At 53.3% G+C, this 19,442-nt stretch overlaps 1 protein-coding gene across 1 annotated transcript in view; it reads right to left on the reverse strand.

The window, feature by feature from the left end:
• Window positions 1-3,645: 3,645 nt before the first annotated feature.
• MN1 (MN1 proto-oncogene, transcriptional regulator) overlaps window positions 3,646-19,442 on the reverse strand; it is a 111,942-nt gene continuing 96,145 nt past the window's right edge. Inside the window, exons 2-3 of the mRNA XM_037375287.1 lie at window positions 6,782-7,001; window positions 3,646-3,802 (exon numbers count right to left, since the gene is read on the reverse strand). Of these exons, the coding sequence (XP_037231184.1) occupies window positions 6,814-7,001 (188 nt within the window). The 3' untranslated portion in view covers window positions 3,646-3,802; window positions 6,782-6,813. The remainder of the gene's footprint in view (window positions 3,803-6,781; window positions 7,002-19,442) is intronic.

The raw sequence follows: 19,442 nt of genomic DNA on the forward strand, positions 1-19,442 counted from the left end.
CAAGCTGAGGCTGACACAGCTGGAGACACTGCCGCTCACTTGGCAAGTGCAACTGGTGCCAGCGAGAATGTGCTGCACCCGAGCAGCCCCAGTGCCGTTGTATAAGAAGCAGAGCCACAGGAGGGGTGGCAGAGGCTCCGCTCCTGCAGACGTTTTTATGGTCAGTTAGTGCAGGTCAGTGTCAGGGGCCATGCTCTGGTGCATGCAGGCACAGCCTGTAGGGCGCTGGTGACAGCGCAGAGCTGGCCAGAAGCGGCTGAGGCACATGTGCAGGGTATTTCAGAAACTGGATGGTCCCTCTTTTTGCATTTCATCGCCTTTGTTTCATTCCCAAATCACTTACAGGCTCTTCCAGTCATAGCGGGGAGATGCTCCTCCCATGAAGCTCCGAAATGTGCAAAGCATAAAGAAGCTGCATTATTTATAGACTCTGGATAGATATTTCACACGCGGTCCGGCCCATTCCCAGCATTCCCTCCATTCACAGATCATTAAGTAGCACTTGCTGACATATAAGGCAATGCAAGTGGAGTGGTTAACTTTGAATATTGCCATCCAGCCCAGTGTTAAATGAGATTCAGGAAGTAATTGTCCAAAGAGGGGGACAGCTTTTGCCCTGCCAAGTAAAGCTTAGCTCAGAGCATCCATGGAAACACCCAGCAATAATGTTATCACAGGGGTGCTGGGCTGCAGGACCAGCGTGCTGTCCTGCACTGCCTGGTCACCGCTGTGGTGCCTAAGGTGACACAAAGGCCACCCAGGGCCCACTACCATCATTATTAAGCCCAAAAGGGTCTTTCCTCCCCAGTGGCCTCACCCTGGCAAGGTGATCCTCCTTGGGCAACAAAAATCCTCCAAGACCCTTGGAGCAGCACAGCACAGAGCAGCCTGTCCCGAAGAGCCTTAAGGGCAAAAGCAGACCCCAACTGGCTTAGCACAGAGCCCGGCAGGTACAAGAAGGGTCTCTGATGCGAGCAGCATGAGTAGATGGCTGTGTTGAGGGACGTGTGCCTCGGCAGTGCAGCAGCATACCTCTGATGGCCACTGAGGGTTTTGTGCCCCTGTGACTGCCCCAGCCCCAGCCCAGGCACCTGGAGCAGCCCGTGGCTCTGCTGCCAGCCCCCAGACCCCACTCTGTGCAGCTGGACACTCCCTGCCCAGAGCTCATGACCGCACATCCCCGCCTATGGTTACAGGGAAATACAGCGGGCACGTCTGCCTCTGCCTCTGTGGGCAGTTTCGAGTAGCCGCACAGAGACAATGGCAGGACGTGACTGTGGGGACATCTGTGTCTGATCCAGGAAACGTTTTGGCATCAAAATAGAAGTGGTGGGTTGTTAAAAAGAAAAAAAGAATAAGGATATGTGAGTGTGCAAAGATCTGGGATACATTCACAGGTTGAAGTGGAGCATTTTAGAAGAGGACAAGGCTGAGATTTAGGTTCCCAGGTAGCCTGCCGCTGTGTTCCATGGACTGTGCTGCTGCCGGGAGCCGGTCGATGCATGGGCAGCTCATGTCACCTCTCAAGGACTTGTCCCTTTGCCCAGGGGCAAAGCGGAGTGGTGGCTCACGCTCCTGCCCGGTACACGGCTGCTGTGCCTGCTTCGCAGACTTGTGCCTCTCAGCAGGCACGACAGATTCGTGTCTCCTCTTGCTGCTGAAGGCCTGCCAAGGAGCGACACAGGGAGGTTCTGAGGTCTGCAGCAAACCTACATCCCCATCTCGAGGGTGGGTGCTACCACCAGTGTGGCCTTGCCACATGTGCCTCCCTGGGCAGAGCAACCTCCTGCTGTGATTCACAGGGTGTTTCATTTACCTGAAGGTTGGGGACCAGACACCATCCCACAGCTCTGTACCCTGCTCTCAGACGCAAGCCTCCCCTGCTGAGGCCAACACTGCTGGTCAGGGAAACTGTCCAGGTTATGCAAACTAACTGGTTAAGCACAGAGCACAAGGTTTTGCTGGTGCACGAGGTTTGCAGCAGCTTCTGCTCCAAGGAGAGCTGCAGCCTGCCCCATTCCCAGCTAAAAGCCACCCCACACTGCAGCACTTCCATTTCAGTCCATAGCGTGGTGTGCTGCAGCGACGGGAACTGTGGGGCCAGTGGAAAATGGGGCTCTGAGCTCATGCATCTTATTTTAGCTCCCCATCCTCTCTGGAAGCTATCTCAGGCATGTTTTGGGAATACAGCAGGTATTTTTATGAGTGGGATTTGCAAGGGTATTTTCATCTTAAACTTGGAGACAGCTGGGCCTGCTGCCAGGTTTAGGAAGCGCAGAGGCAGAGGCAAGAAACATAAAACTAGCAAGAGGTAGGCTTCCTACTGGGGCTTATATTTAGCTGAGAGGAGCAGGAGCACTTGAAAATGTTCTGCCAGTGCTCCCTGTGCCAGACAGTCCCTCAGCCAGTTCACGGAGGCCAACCTTGACCCGAGCCAGGAAAGGCAAGGGGAACATGTCCTGGACGATGGCACTTGTCCGGCCCGGCCCACCTGGCACCACCGAGACCCCGGCTGCCCTTGGGATCAACTGACACCGGTACAGTGGGTGCGGTACAAGGCGGCCATCACAGGCATGGCGGGGGGAGAGCTGCTGCCGGGAAGTGCTGAGCTGGGCTCACCGCACACTCTCACGGACAAGGAAAAGATGGGAGGGAGGCACACCGGCAGGACTGGTGTGCTCCAGGCATGATCGCCTCTGCATCAGTTTCAGACACGCTCTTGCCGAGCCGGCCGGCTGCAGCACTGAAGCGGTACCGTGCCATACGCCACGCGTGGGCTGTCGCACTGAGCTAATCGCACCGCTTCTGTGTGCTGCGTGCACTTGCTGTGCACATCTGCCATGGGCAGGGGACACTCGGCACGGCAGCGGGCAGGGGCTGAGGGTACAGTGACCTGCTGGCAGCCAGCAGTGGAAAGCCTTCCAAGGGGCCCTCTAGGCAAACCCTGCACCGCATGTCAGCCTGGTCTTCACCCCGCACCGCGGCCAAGCCGCTGGCCGGGACTCAGCATTGGCCCAGGGACGTTGCTGCTGCCTGGGCAAGCAGAGCCCAGCTGCCCCAGGCAGGCCGGCGTGGTGGAGGGGCAGGTTCAGCCCAGCATTGGCCCCCTCAGACCAGGCTCAGCCCCAGGGCCGGTGGCAGGGCAGCACGCAGAGCACAGCCCTGAGGCTGAACTAGTGTGCGATGTGCAGGGTCCCCCAGCCAGCGCGGGGTCCCCTGGGTGCCACGGGGCAGCAAGGTTGCCAGCCTGGCAGGGGACAACAGCTGATGGCGGAGCCGGAGGGGCCGGGGGCTGCACAGCCAGGGAAAAGCACGACCTTGCAGTGACACAGGGAGCACCATGCCGAGCCGGGCCAGGCCGTGGCAGGGGAACATGAGCGGAGCAGCTGCACAGCACTTGGCGGGGGGCCGAGGGGCATGGGCTGCTGGCTGCCAGCATGCAGGGCTGCTCTGCACCACCCCGCGAAGACCCTCCCCAGCAAGCATGGCCGGTTCGCTCCAAAAACAAAATACCTTCCTAGGGGGTGGTAAAAAAAAAAGAAGAAAAAAAACCCAGCACAGCTTCAACCAAGAAATAGCCACAGGCAGGTTTTGTTTTTAAAGCATTTTTATTTTATTCATTTTGAATTGAATTTTTATGTGATCTGTTTCACTGAAAATGGACACATTTTGAAATACCATGTGTTCCCTCCTGTCTGCCCAGAGGGAGGCTGGCTGCTGACCCAGAGCAGTGAGCTGGAGGGCTGTGCCTGCTGAGGAGGGACGTGCCACAAGATCTTCATTTTCCGTAGTAGCTTTGCACCTTTTCCAAAGTAAAGACAGTTGTCAGAAAGGGGGAAGCCTCAAGCGAAATACCCACCCCTCTCCTGCACCCAGTATTGATTTTATTGCACCTGGCAAAGGGGAGGGACAGTAGGTGGGTGAGGCAGAAGAAGAAAAACAAGATTTGTTCCCACCTTTTTTTTTTTTTTTTAATAAAACTAAGTATAATGTCATGCCCACAAGGCAACCTAGCACCCTGCGAGGGTCTCAGGCCAGCACTCCCTGTGTCTTCCCAAGATTCTCCTGAACAACCAGCACCTGGGACCCCGCCAAGCCCCAGCTCCATCAGGGTGGCTCGGAGCAGGTCGCTATTCCTGCAGCATTCCCCAGCCACCTCCCTGAGTGGGCTGCAAAAATAAACACCCACCTGCTGGTGGTCAGCACTGTGTACCGGGTCTGCCCCACCATCCTGCAGCCGTGCAGCACCAAGGGGACTTTGTCCCTCGAGCATGAGCACATGATGCTCCACCATTTTGGTGGCCATCCTCTGCACGTGAAATGGTGGCAGGCACAGCTGCACCCATCAGTGGCTGCCATCCTGTGCAGATCTACTGATTACATCTCAGTTGTCATGCCACTCAGTGAGAAGCGAAGCTAAATTAGAGCAACTAATTGCACGTCTCTTTGAAACAATCAGGATGACAAATCAGTGGTAATCTCTTCAGTTCTAGAGGGAAGCTATTGCGGCTCGCTTACAAGGATTAATCAGCTTTTCATCAGTGTTATTATACCAGCGCTGCCTTAGGAGGAGCCCTGAGGCCATACTGGCTGGGCTCACACCATGGGGACACCAAGGCTTGCGGCCACTGGTGGAAAAGGCAAGCACCACCAGGTTGCTCACTCCCAGCCCTTGTCCGCATCAGCAAGGCTGCCAGCTTGCAGGCTGTTGCAAGTTTTGCTGAGCGAGGTGAAGGTTCTGCCTGGTGGGCTGCTCCACGGGCATCTGAACGCTGCACTGCGCCAGGCAGGAGGATCAGGATTGGGCTCTAGGAGCTAATGCAGCTCCATGCTCAGCACAGGAGGCCCAGGTGAGATGGCCAACCTGCAGGAGACACCAGGCCAAGGAACAGCAAGTGGGGTGTCACAAGAGGGGCACCAAGGCCACCCAGCTGCCACCAGACCCACACTGACTGACCCTGCCAGCTCGGCCAAGGGCCCCAAGGTCCTGCCAGGACCTGACCAGTGGAGGACTGGGAGCAAGGTGGCACCCTGGAGCCAGGGAGAGATGGGCACAGCAGAGGGACAATGGGACAGCCATGACAGGAAGGAAACCAGCACCGCCACAGGGTTTCTGTTACAGCAGGTGACCGCTTTGTTTCCCACAGTCATTTAAACTATTTGTTAGATTTATGTGACCTAAAGGGAAGCCTAGAGGCTCAAGTCTTGAATGCACCCCTATCAGAGTGACTCTCTGATACACCATCTTAATTACTACAGTGGCATGTTAGAGATCAAACAAGGAGAAATAACTGCACAGTATCTCTCTTCTATGTAATGAGTTGCAGGAGATACCCTGGTACACCCTGCCCAGAGCACAGTGAAGGTTTGCTCCATGTGTCCTGGGGTTTGCACTGCTCTGTGTCCATTGTTTGGGGCTGCTCCAGGGAAGTCCCACACACCCTGTTGAGCTGGAGCTGTCAGCAAGCAGTGCTGGTGCCTTTCAACTCCTCTTCACCACCTGCAGTCAGTGGAAAAGCACTCGGCAGCATCCCTCTTTGGCTGATGCGCAACATCCAGAGGACACAGGCTGCTACGGATGAAGGACCTAGGCTGGGTTCTCCCACCCTCACCACTGCTCCACAGCATGACTATGCCCAATCGAGCCACTTTCTGCTCAACAAAAGCTGAAAGAGTAGCTCTACAGTCTCTCATGGGAACAGATTCATCAGCTTCTGCACTTCCACTGCACTTTGTGGCAATCCCAGAGTGCTTTGCATGTTAAGACCAATGGTGGCAGAGAACTTTTACTGAAAATGCCTGAGACCTTGTGCTACACCAAGTGGTGGTGCCCCTTGGCCAAGGCCCAGGAGGGAAGGACCCCTGAGGGAATATAAGCAATTCATGATACAACTCTATGGACAAAACTAACCCGTTTGCTTTTTGTGGATTCATTTTTTGACTACCAGAGGCCCTCCCATGGTCCACAATGGTCCCTCTGCCTAGTCAAGCAGGATCTAAACACACAAGCATGAGTGTGGGGTACACGAGGAGGAGAGGGGAAGGCCACAGTGCAAAAGCCCCCGGAGACAAATTCTTGCTCTTCCAGGCACTCAGACCAAGAGCCCTCGGAGCCCCAGACAAGAGGGCTGAAGCCCTGCACGTGGCTCTGCTGTGTCCTGGAAAAACTCTGCAGAGGGCATGTGGCATTTCAGTCCCCTGTTTCAGTTTACACAAGTACAGATCACTCCATTCCCTTCCCAGCACAGCCCTGCTCTCTCCGGTGAAGGGCTTGATGCAGGGCTAGGCAGAAGCCCCTGTCTGGCCTTTCTCAGTGAGTTGCACAGGGATGGATTTGCAGCACCTGGACACTGGACCTTGCCTCAGCAAGTATCTGTCTTATAAACCCCAGCCCACTATTACCCTGGAAGCTGAGGAGGAGGGGAAGCAGAGCCCAGGGAGACCTTTCCTGCTGCTGCCCCAGCTGCATCCCCTCTGTGGCTGAGGAGAGGGTTCTTCCCGCAGGAAGGGCTGGTAAGCATCTCCAGCCAGAGCCGAGTCCTACATTTTGCACCCTCATTCCAGAAAACAAGTTTGGGAGGCAGTCTCTGTGAAAGCAACTGGCTGGTGGCATTCATGCAATTAGGTTAGCCCTCCCAAAGTGGTACCGGCCCCTAGCATACCCCCACAAACCTATGTACACCCCACCTCGCTCTCTCCACCAGTGTGACCCTGGTACACCTGCCTGTGGGCAAAGGCTGGCTGAAACTCCCGTCCGTCCTGCCTCCCGCTGGGAGCCTACCAGATCTACCAGGCACAGGGCACGGCGCTCACTTAGGTGCAGGTCAGTGCTGCTGCCAGGGACCCTGCCCAGTATGGCAGCTCCGAGTGGGAAGCTGCCCAGCCATGCAGTGGAAGATGGTCTTTGGAGTCCAGAAGATGGTTGGCAACAAGGCTGGCATGGTGCTGTGTCGGGGCACTGTCCAAGCGGGTGTCCGTGTGGCTCTGGGACAAATCACCACCTGCAAGGGATGGAGAGCAGACAGGATTAGCAAAACTCAGCCGTGGTTATGGAAGCTCATTTCCCAGCAGCTCCACTGGGCTTCAGACTAAGTCCCTGCTCAGTCAGGAGAGAGGCTGACATTAAGGGGTCCTGGATCGGGGCCTGTTGCAGCATCTTCCATGGGAAAAATATCAGACTGCAGCCCATTGCTAGAGGCCCGTGAAGGGCCTCCAGACCACGCTGGGATCCTAAGGCATGCACGCCAACACACCAGCACCCGGAGCAGTTTAGCACAGCTCTCCTGTCACAAACTTGTGCACAGCAGCTTTGTGCCAGCTCTGCTATGTTACAGCACTTGGATTGCACCATAAAAATGCAATGATGCACTTGAGTTACATAAAGATCCAACTCTTGGAGGAGAAAGGGCTCTTGATGTTTCCCCACGGCAAGCTTTGTAGGGTACGTTATGAATACTATAACCATGGATGGAAAGTGCACAGAAGGGTGAAGCCAGGCATCAGGGCCCTCCAAAATAAAGTAAAATTGCTGAAAAACATACAAGGTTACATGCCTGCAACTGAAAGAACTCTAGAACATGTTTATATATTGTAAATGTACACTATACAGCATACATAATTATAATTTCACTTTCCCACTAGCATGTGTGTGGGCACACACCAAGTATAACATGCACATAAAATACTACAGAGATATATTTAAGTCATCTTCATGTGAACGTAAAGAAAGCATCCAGGCAACAAATTTCTCCCAGTGAATTCAAAATGCTCAACCAGGAGCTGTCCTTAAAAACAGCAGAGCCCTCTTTAACTCATTGTCTCTCACACCATAACAAGTACATCTGAATCCTTACGTTTTCTTCCCTTCTCAATACCAAATTCTCTCCTGCCTGAGTTATTAGAATTTGCCTTTCTGCTGCCAGGGCTTTGATGCACACAGTTTACCCTGTGGCACATTAAACTGCCCACAAAAGACAGTCCAATAAAGAAGCTGCGTTACAAAGCTGTATCTGCTCTTCTCCAGATGGATTCTCTGCAGATCCCCGCTCTCAGCTTTACTAGGGCCAAGTCAATTAGAAACGTCTGAAAGTCAAAGCATCATTTTTGCTTGTGTCTCAGGGATTTTCCCAGTGTCTTCCATGATTGGGGCTCACAAACACAACTCTTCCCTCGTGCATTGCTGTTGTTGTCCATAACAAAGACATTTCGAATCAAAGGAAAGGGTTAACCCCCATGCAGTCATCGCATTGAGTCTTGGAGGTCTGAGTGCTGCCAACTCCTGAAAAATGGCCACCAGGCAAGCTGCTGAGAATAATCAGAATAAGATTGGAAGGTGTCCACATCAATCAATCACTTGTTGACAGATGACTGGAAACCCCCACTGTGACCGTGGACAGCTGACCAACTCTCGGCTTAACCTGAAGTCTAACATTAGCCTGTTTGTTTCGTGTGGGTGGCTTCTGCGTTATGACCTTAATAGTCAATCAATCTTGCAATGAGTAGTCTGTCTGGCAGAAACATTAATTATCCATACTATTCACGCATTGAAAAGCTTTATCTTCAAAAACTCAGCATCACTTATGGAGGAATAACAGAACCCAGAGCAAGAAAATAAGCCTAGCCTCAGTTCCAATGGAGAGAACCGGACAGCAGGGGTGAGCTCCTGGGGCTGCTGCAGCCCCGACCACAGCCCAGGATCAGGGGATCAGGGGCACTCGGGGAAGGGCTTGGCCTTGCCTTTATTCCTGGTACCTATTCAGGCAACTTAGAGGCTGCTGCTCTTGCACCAGCAACTGCTAGAATCAGTGCCAAGAGGAAGACGAGGGGGAGAGATATAAAAGGACAACAAACACACATCAATTAAACCTTGCAAGCTGTTAGTCACACTAGTTAATAAGTTCTTTCTATCTGTAAAGTGCTCTTAGTGACAAATCCTTTAACTGGCACTCAGAGCATTATTATGGCTTTCAAGATGCCTCTGTCTTTCATGTGCAGCTTCTTGTACACATGTGAGTGCTCCCCGTTGCGCAGTCTGTTTACACTGGTTGTGAGAAGACATCATCAAAGCAAACTGAAAGCAACACTAAATGCTTGAGAAAAACAGAATTCATTCACTGCCGCCTGCTCTGAAATCGCCTTTCAGTTTGTTTAGAGGCAGCGGTCGCTGTGAACCACAGCAGCAGTGGGGAGGAGATGCAGAGCCAGGCTGGCACAGCCAGTGATTGGCCTCTCCAGGGCATTGTCACTAAAAGCACCCAGTTCTGGGGGCACCAGGCAGAGACCAGAGCCTCTTCCCACCAGCTATGACACAGCGGTCACATCTCCAGCAATGAGGAGTGCAGAGCTGCCCACCCCCTTCTGTGGTCAGGGCTCCAGAGCATGGTGGTCTGCTCACCAGAGCTGTGCTCAGCATGGCCAAGGGCAGCCCCTGCACCTGGGTGGTGGGAGCAGGAGCGATGCCCTGGGGCCATCTCCCCAGGGAGTCCTCTGGGGGTGCTGGGCAGGACAGATGCCCACTTTCCTGCTGCCATCCCGTTCCACAGCCTCTTCTACTCCTGATCATCGTCCTCCTGTCCTTCCCCACCATCACACCTGGGCACATTCATCCTGGCTGTCCCTGTGCCATGGGGGACCCAGAGGATGGTACAGGCTTTCTTTCAAAGAGCTAAACCCAGACAGAGCAAGCAAGGTGAAGGATGGAGAAGAGGCACCATGCTCAGGAGGGGTGCTCCCACCTTGCTCACCACCCCCAATGGCTGGAGCAGCCAGCCTGCCCAGTGCTCCGGCATGACTTCAGGGGAGAGGTCTGTGGGAGCAGCACAGGGTAGACTCGCTGAACCGTCAGAGGACATCATGCCTGTGCAAGGCCACTGTCAAGGCTCTGCAAGGATGCCCCTTTTCCAAACTTTCAAATTCCTCCCACATCAGAGGGCACTTGTCTCTGCTGCCCTGGGCACAGAGGTGGCTGGGGCAGAGTCCCCAAGACCAGCAAGTGCTCAGCAGGGCAAGGCCACAGGAACTCTCCAAGGACCAGTAAATTCAGTGCCAGCCCCGGAGGTCCTGTATTGTGGAGATCTGGCACAGCAGGAAGGGAGCCAGGCTGTGGTGCAACCCCACTGGTGCAGGCAGATAGCCGGTCCTGCCCAGTGTTCTCCCCTCTCCTAATGCTGCAAATGAATTACACTTTTCACCCAGCACTGACGGGTGTGGGCCAGGTTCTCACTCCAGAGGCTGTGGCATTGGCATGGCCATTTCAGAGCAAAATGTTCCTACAGACCTGTCAGGAGCCAGCTGGGCACCAGGAGACATCACATCCAGTGTCCCTCACAGCAGAGTCACACTGCCCTTCTCCTTCTCCCCAGGAAAACGCCCTCCAGCACTGGGCTGGTCTATCACAGGCCCATGTGAATGCCATGCCGTGTGTGCAGGCAGGGGGATTCCTCATCAGCCCCTTGTAATCAAGGAGGGGTCCAAGCACTACAAAAACACCACCATAGGCTAAAGATCTGCCTATTCTGTCCAGATATAGGAATGTGGAGACACTACTGCGTGCATGTTCTGCATCTTATCCTGCTGCCAAATGCTCTTGCAAAGGTGGCCCAGTCTCCATGACTTGCACTGGGTGGACAGTACATGGTGAACACCAGTGAGCTCCCCACAGGGCAGGATGCAGACACCCTTTCAATACCAGCTGGTCCCTGTTCAGATGAGGAGCAACAAGAAGTTGGGTCCACCAGCAGGCTATGTAGCACAAAAGCCAACCAGCATCCCAACAGAGCAATATGGAATGTGCAACAGCAGGTAAATGCACTGGCACAGGGGAGGCTGGGGACCCAAGCCCGACCGCTGTGCCCAAGGCCAGCAGCTGCACAGACAGAGCACAGCTCCGTGGGACACACTTACAGAAACCATCTTCTCTTTAGTCAAAGTCAAAGCAATTAGGCCCCTGCAATGTTAGATTAAAAAAAGAGACAGCTAATCGGAGACCGCCCATAATCTTTCACACTTGGGCTGCCAAAGCAGGGCACAATTCAGCAGCCCTTGTCTAGACTGATTATATTTCCTGAAAAATGAACAGTAACTCTTGTGTAGAAGCAAGTTATGTTTCTGCAAACTCTCTTCCACACAAATTAAAGTATTAATCACCTTAATAAACATTAATGTGGAATGGTCATTCATTAAATTCAGGAAAACACACGGCCTCAAAGCAATCGTTTCATGATTTCAGTACCTTGTACACTCACAACACAGCTCTTGTGCTCCTCTGTGCACAGCATGCCCTGAGCCAGCAGGCACCCAACGCCCACCCAGCTCCACCCTGCACCCACTCGCCAGCAGGCAGCGCAGCCATGCACCAAGAGCTGCATGGCCAAGCCCAAGCACAGCCTTCGCCATCACCACTTCAGCGCCGTACCATAACCTAACCGTGCAAAGAGAACAGCACAACACACCAGCACAGCCAAGGAAGTGGAAAAAAAGGGGTACAAAAGTAACAGCAGAAGTTCCATTAAGCTTCTCGTTTAAGCCCAAGCCCAACGATTTCCAGCTCTGCTGGTAACCGCGACTAGCGCAGCCCGAGAGCATGAAGCAGGCCTGCCAGGAGACCAGCCAGCCCCGTCTGCACAGCACAAGTGCTGTCCCCAGCAGCCTCCCAGGAAGCCCTGCCTGTGTGTGGCAGAGGGGCTGACCTGGCTCTGGCTCTGCTCTGCCCCTGCTGCAGCCAGGGCTTGCTCCCAGGCACCCTGCAAAGGGGGTCTAGAAAGTGGTGTCCACACTCGCCTTCAGATCGCACAGCTTGTGACGTACAGCAAGGAGGCAAGAGAAAGGGAGATCTCTAATGCCCAAAGGCCCCCACACCTCCAAAAGCCAGGGCTGCGAACAGCTCTCCACCAAATGTCTTCCACGGCTGCGTTGCTGCCTTCCTGTGTCACCAATTACCCATTGCAGCTGGGGCAACCCCCCCCCGCACACTGTGGTGCAAGGCACACTCATGGCCCCCATCTCTGCTCCATCCTGAGCAGCTGCTCCTGGAACCGAGGCCCCACCAACCTGAATGTGCAGCGTGAGCGAGGAGTGGTCCAGAGAGCTCTGCCCAGGGATGTGACCAGCACAAACCTGGAGCAGGACTGCTGTGGCAGCCAACAGCTCGTGAGTCAGGCTGCGACCCCAGCTCAGCTGTGCCATGCCCTGTTTCTGGCCAGCTCTGCTCAGCCACAACACGCCGGCTTGGCAGCCCACGCTCACAGCTCCAAACCTATGTTTAAGCATCTGTACACAGCGCGCACGTCATGGCCACAGCACCGGGTACCACACATGCAAGTGGCACTAGTAAGGCCACATTAACGGTAGATGTGGCCTGGACTCTCCCAAAATGCGGAGCACTGCTGGAGGCCAGCCTCTCATCACATCTCTTTCATTGCTGAGTGGCATGACTCAGTGCCTTGCTCCACACGGCATCTATCTCTGTGGCTCCTCCAGCAGCATGCCCTCTCCAGCAGTGTGCCCCAGGGACAGAGGGGGGCCGTGCAGTGGAGGAGCGGGGCGGCAGCATTTGGGAGGCCTCCAGGCTATCAGTTGCACACGATAGTGTTAGATCTCCTGCCCCAGAAGGTCCTCAGTGCAACCTGGCCTCCTCTGGCTGGCTCAGGGCTTCACGGCTGGTGTCAAGTGGCAACTTTCTGGATTCTGACCTTGTTGGAATTTGCTCCTGGGGGGTATACACCAGTCCATAAAGTTCCCATTAGCGTAAAAGCAGATGTAAGCACTTTGTTGGCAGAGTTCAGCAGCAGGGAAGCCTGCAGTTGATCAGTTCTGCCTCGCTGGTCACTGCAGTCAACAGGAATTACTACAGAGGATTTCTGTGCCCCCTCTCTAAAAGCCCACCCCTCTCCAAAAAAGATTTAAAGAAACCAGCCAAGCCCAGGCACCACTCCAATATAACGCAATAAATCTGTATGATGCATGCCGAGGGGAGTTGGCCCCATCCAGGAACAGCCAGCAGGAGAGCAGCATGAATTTGTTTATTGTATGAAACAAATCTGAGCGTGGGGGCTGGATGCCGCTCAACACAAGGAGCGAGTGGCTCTGGGGCATTTGTGCCAAGCAACTTGATGCAGGACCAAGGCGCAGGTGGGTGGCAGCTGGGACTGGCCTTTGCCGCTGGCTCCCCACGAGGACAGCAGACGCCTGGCACCCCCGGATCTTCCATAGCCAGGGAGCGTCACCTTCCCCTTCCCACAGGCACCGAGGACACGAGGGGATGGCCAGGCCCTGTGACGCTGCCGCAGGCTGGGGACCTGAGCACAGCCCTGTCCAGGACCCCGGCCCACCCTGCGGGGTCTGTGGGCCACAGGGCTCAGCTGGAGGGAGAAGAAAAGGCAGCAGTTAAGATGCTGCGCTGCTGCTGCCAGCTGTTTGGGGCCATGGCGCTTCCCATTGCAGGCATTACCAGTACCGCAGGGTGCTGGGGTTCACAGCACTCCCTCCTCAGCCCCCCACGCTCCCTCTCCATTGCGTCGCACTGAGAACCAGCACCAGCTGACCTGGTTTCAGCCAGTTTTCCTTCATGATTAACACTCTCTGGGCCCCTGCTCACTCTGTTATTCTCACCAAATTAAAGAGCAGTCCTGGATCCTCGTTAGATTTGCTCACATTTGAGCAGTGTCATGTGGTCAGTAGCCCATGGCAATACACTAAATTAAAGGCCTAATGCAGAATCCACCTACGAGCCTGACAACTAATGAATCGAGGGCTTCAGGCCCCAGAGGACCTGCGCTGGGATGAAGCCACTTCACACCAAGCCAGAGCAGAAGTGCAGTCCCTGGGCTGTCATTCAGAAATAAAGAGTTGTTTAATTTTATTCACCGCAGGACACAGAAACAACAGCATCTCTGTAACTAACAGCTGGTTTGCTGGAGAACCAGGCAGCGACGACCCCTCTCGGTGCCGATCCCTGGAGCACGGCAGCTGCAGCCTGCACACCATAGGTGTGGACAAATAGACTCCGACTTCGTTTCAATGAACTGGGTTTGAGTCCCAGATACAGAAAAGCTGACTCTCTTGCCTATGGTCAAATACCTCTGCCCATACCTCCAAACCAACACTGGCTGCTCCAGAGCACGCAACACAGCACCTCGCCATGTCCATGGCCCTGCACAGCTCTTCCTTCACACTGGCACCCTCTGCTCCCCAAAAAAAGGGCCCAAGAGAGCACAGCTACCCACGGTGCAGCACCCAGCCCTCACGAGTAAGCATTGCTGCCCACAGGCATCAGTCAACACCGACTGAGCTATGCATGAGAAAAACAGAGGCTATGGCTCCCATTTTGGGCTTTTAGACCCCTCTCTCCATGCTCTGACAGTGGCTGGGTGAGGAGTGGATGTAAACACCGGGTCCAGTGTAGCAGCCATCAATTTTGCTCTGAAGCATTTCAAGTTGGAGCTGGAGTCTGGAAAGGTTCAGCCTGTTGCATCAGACAGCTCCAGCCCTGCAAAGGTCAGGGCTGTTTTGGTAAGGAAATGTTTGCTGAATCCTTCCCCTCCCCCAGATCCCTGCTCTCGGCTTCACGCTCACACACTCATGCACACACACTCACGCTCTGCTCCAGCCTACAGAAACGAAGAAACTACACGAAGTGATGCTACTCTCCACAGAAAACACATGCATGCCCTAAAGCTGTAAATGCCGCAGCAGCTGTGCAGCATTCCCAAAGCACAGTGCATGGAATGGATTATCATGTTAGGGTTAGTGGTATTTTTTCAATCTCCCTCATACCAAAGAGACCCTGTCCCTCTTTCAGTGAACAGCCAAGTTAGCCCAGGGCAAAACTGGTGGTGAAGGACAATTCATGTTCCTAGCTGGCCCTCTGGTCCCCCTCTGCATGCCAGCAGCACTGGGAATCACTGCTCCCCCAGCAGCATGCCAAAGGGCTGCATGCATCGGGGGCAAATTCAAACCCCAGCAGACTAGGCCCATCAGAGGCCATGTAAGAGGATGGTTAGAAATACCTGTCCAGAGGAGACCTCTCTCCCATGATGAAGCCACCTCCTTATGGGTAATCCATGATCTCTTCTGCTTTTGTGCATGTCATCCCAAAGCCAGGAGGCTTCACGGCAAAAGGCACTCTGACTCCTAGCAGAAGGGTGACCCTGGCAGGCTTCACCTGCAGCTCACCTATCGCAGTGCTGCGCAGGGATGCTCTCCTCCTGTATCGGGAAACAGCCGGCCATGGACTACCTTGGCACAGCCACCAAAAGGCAGAAAAGCTGAGAGCAGCAGAGCCACCAGTGGTGGGTCAGACTGAGGGGGCAACCTCACACCAGTGGCTCTCAAGGTAGGCATAGTGGTGCCTAGTCAGGGCAGGGGAGGCAGAGAGGCAGCAATCCAGTGGTAGGCAGCGGTAAGCAGCCTGACCAGGCGCTGCTCCACCCTAGCACAGCCAGGCGCACAGGCACAGGATCTGTAAAGTTGGCTATTCAAGTTCAGCCTGGTTTAAAATACTGAAATAGTTTTAAATGCTGACACTGTACATAAAACACCTCAGAGGATCCCTTTCCCACCCCTGGAGCTCACCCAAGCCTGGGCCTCTGTCATGCCCCTAGCACCAGACACGCCAGCTTCCCTGGAGCCCCGCTCAGCCACAGCTCCCGTGCTGGACCTGGTCCTCTGAAAGGGGGACGCCAGTGAGCAGTCACTGCTGGAAGTGACTGTTTCCTAATTGCTGAGAAGTCTCTGATGTCCAAAGATCCAAACGCAATTTTACAACAGGCGGCTCTACTTAAGGTTCCTCATTGACAAATGCAGCTATTTATATGACACTTATAAATGTGCACACACAATGGACTCAGGAAAGCCTTGTGCCTAAATACTGTCAACACTCCGACAACATTTTTATTATACTAGTAAATAATTTGTTTTGTTGCTGCTTAATTGGGAATCAATACAGGGCCTATGTTTAATTACATTCCCTATTTCAGAATGGTTGGGATTAGTTGGTCTTTTTTTCTCCCTACAGAGATTAGGGACTTTGTATTTAGGATGCAGAGAGCACAGAGACTGTCTACAGGAGAGTACAGCCCCCGTAAAGAATTAGCAGGATCATTATTAACTATAAACAACCCACAGGAAGAAAGGTCAAAAGCACACTTACCCTTTCCCATCTGTAAACAACCAATTATTCATCTCATCAAACAAAATAATGCACAAGTATTTACATATGTGTGGTGGTCGTGCATGTGCGCATGTCTGATCAGGTGCATCTGGCGTAGCTATAGGAAGCCTACGACATGAGTGTGTGCAAAATCCGGACAGGGTAACTCAGCACAGGAGTGACGGATGAACCCCCTTCCTCCGGAGGCAGACCCCCTCCCACCCAGGGAAGAGGGCCGCTGCCCTGCTCTGCGGCTCGGCCAGGTACCATGAGAACGTGGTGCTCACCGGCAGGCACAGCACTGCTGCTCTGCCTGGGGGCAGGGACGCGTGTTTGAGCAGCATGAGAACGGTGGGGATATAAATAACAATATCCTGTGCTGTCTCAGAGACAGCTGTGTGGTAACTCTTGCAATTACTTGCTTGTAAATGGCAACCTTTACATGTGCTTGACTCCTGACATCTTTACGCGCTCCATCTCCAGAGAGCTCCCTGCACGGCTTTGCGGAGCTGCCTCCCACCGCAGTGCTGCTGCTCCTGCTGCCCACCCCACCAACACTCCAGCCAGGATGTGTGGCACTGAGGGACCCCACGTCCCTGCTCCACCCTGGGGCTGGCAGCTCTGTGCCCACCCCCCATGCCCCTGCTCCAGCTGGGAGCCCAGACAAGTCCCTGCCCAGGGAGTGGTGATCTCCAGCCAGGTGTGTGCTGCCACCACCACCATGCCTGTTTCAGATGGGCATGCTCATGGACCTAAAGCTCCCACCTCATCTCTGGAGTGCTGGCAGAACTGTGGCACAAGGAGAAAGCAACATACTATGTGTCTGTGGATGGTGCGAAATGGCTCAGTGCATCCCTACAAAGAAGTGGCCTTCCGAGAACCCCCTCCCCAGAAAGCACCACGCTGTGGACACAGGATACAAAAAGTATGGCCTTTGAGGGACAGGAGAATGCTCCCCAGTGACCCTCCAAAATACCGTAATGGGGGTGGGGTGGGGGTGGGGGGACTTGGTCACTCAGAGAGGGTGTGCAGTGCTGGGAACAGCCAGCAGGAACTGGGGAGGAAGAAGGCTGGCAAAACCAGCATTGGGCTCTATCATGGCCACCCCTCCCAGCCAGGCACGGGTGAAATCTTCCCTCTGCTCTGCTGCTGGCAATCGATTCATCCCCCACACATGAGGACGGCAGGGCAGAGGAGCACTTAAGGCTGAGACGTGTTTATTTGATGCTGTACACAGCCTACCCGCCCCACGTTTCTCCATCTGGACAAAGCATGACCACTTCTCTAGAGCAATTTTTTCATCCCTAATGCAAGAACTGCATTATAGCATTAATTTTTTTTCCTAGACAGACTTCAATCTCATTAATTTTAAGACACTCTAAGCTCTCTTTAGCGGTCTCTAACATAATTCTCCTAACTTAAGATACACTAGATAGAAGTAGCCAATCCCGTTCATAATTGTATATATGACCAGCAATTCAAATTCACTTCCCCTGATTTAATGTCCTATTTGTATTCTATCAATAAATGAAGTTCTCAGGACCGTACTTAAATGGAAACAGCACTATGCTCTGATAGCCGAAGCCAGTAAAAAAAAAATTTCATCACTAAACCAAAATGTCTTGTAGTATATGATTCCTTGACTTATTGTTCTCTCCTCTTCACTGCACTTGAATATTAAATGTTGTATTAATAGCTCACTCTTAATTATCCATGAGTAATGTACTACAACCAGAAAATTAATGGAGGGAAGCACCACAAAAATGGAAAAAAATTCTCACTATCCCTGATACATTTTCAAACAGCCTGTGAGAGGAAGGGAGACACACACACTGCCTCGAACACAGCCAGACAAAAGACCAGCACTGGAGAGGGGTCCACCGCTGAACCCTTGTGAACACAGCTCCTCATCCCTCTGGACATTGCACACTGTGGGAAGGAGATCATGAGCAGTGGTACAATAATCATCATATAAATCCGAGGGTGGCCTAGAGAGGGGAGGGCAGGGGCAACCGCTGCCTCTGTTCTGAAGCCCAAGATGGAGGAGATGATGAGTGAGACTGGAGTGAGAAATTCAAGATTGTTAAGGAAGACTTTTCCATAAACACATAATTCAGCTCTGGAGTTCACTGCTGCAGGAAGGTGTTGAGATCTGAACTTGAAAAGGCTGACAAAGGATTGGGTGTTTTTATGGATAATGTAGATTCTCAGAGGACAGGTGTGGGAGGAGATGCTACACCCCTCATCTCATCACCATTGTTTAAAGTGCTCTCTGAAGGGCACTGAGAGGGGGGACCCCTTGTCTCTGCCAGGACATCTTCCCCTCCCCAGCACCAAAGGTTCAGCTCAGACCCTGAGCTCAGTGGGTGGCAGAACAGACCCATGGCACTCATCAATTCCCAGGTTTCACGAGGGTTTGCATCCTGTGGACATAGGCCCATGGGCTGGATCAGCCAGGCATGTTTTGACCTGGTGATGCAGCTTGCCACTCACCCACCTAAATCCTACCCTGGGTGCCTGGCTGCTATCAGCCTCCTGTCAGCTCACCCATGCTGGGAAACTGAGCCCTGTGAGATGTCACAACTGACCTGCTTATATGGTGTGACTGTATATATCACCACTCTCAACGTACTGCCCTACTTCGAGTGCCTTTGTCTCCGTAGGTCCAAACACATCTGTCACACCAGCTGAATGCCATGCAGAAGGCAACACACCTATTCCTCTCCCACCACCAGCATGACCTCCGTTCACTGGAGCATCTCAGGTCTGTGGAAGCACAACCAAGGTTCCTAAATCACAGTCCTGGCAATACCACTGCCAGTGGCAGACACCGTGAGGACAGACAGAGCCAGCAGACAGACAGACTGACCCACAAGCAGAAAGCCCGCTTTATAAGTAAAACCAACAGCCTGCTTTCTGGAGCAGCACTCTCTAGGTGGGCTGTGATGCAGCCCCATGACAGCAGATGACAATTGGCACTGAAGAGGAAACAGGCAATAATATTCCTTTAACTCCACCACTAGAAATACTGCCTGAGGGAGGGAAACGCTGCAGAAGTAGTCTATATCTTAAATGCAAAGCACAGGAATCTTTGTGCTTTGGTACCCTGATCAGCTCTGAACTTTGTAAAGCTAGTTTATTGAACAGTTCAGCACAGGGAAGGGAATTAGTTACTTTGTCTCTTACTCAATACAGGCATTAAAAAATTAACAGGCCATTACTAAGTTTTCTTTGCATTTCTGCCTATTACAGTGTTATTTAACAACTTGGGGCTCTGCTCTGAGCTCATTCAGTA

The sequence above is a fragment of the Falco rusticolus genome, chromosome 1 (assembly GCF_015220075.1).
Source record: "Falco rusticolus isolate bFalRus1 chromosome 1, bFalRus1.pri, whole genome shotgun sequence".
NCBI classification, from domain to species: Eukaryota; Metazoa; Chordata; class Aves; order Falconiformes; family Falconidae; genus Falco; species Falco rusticolus.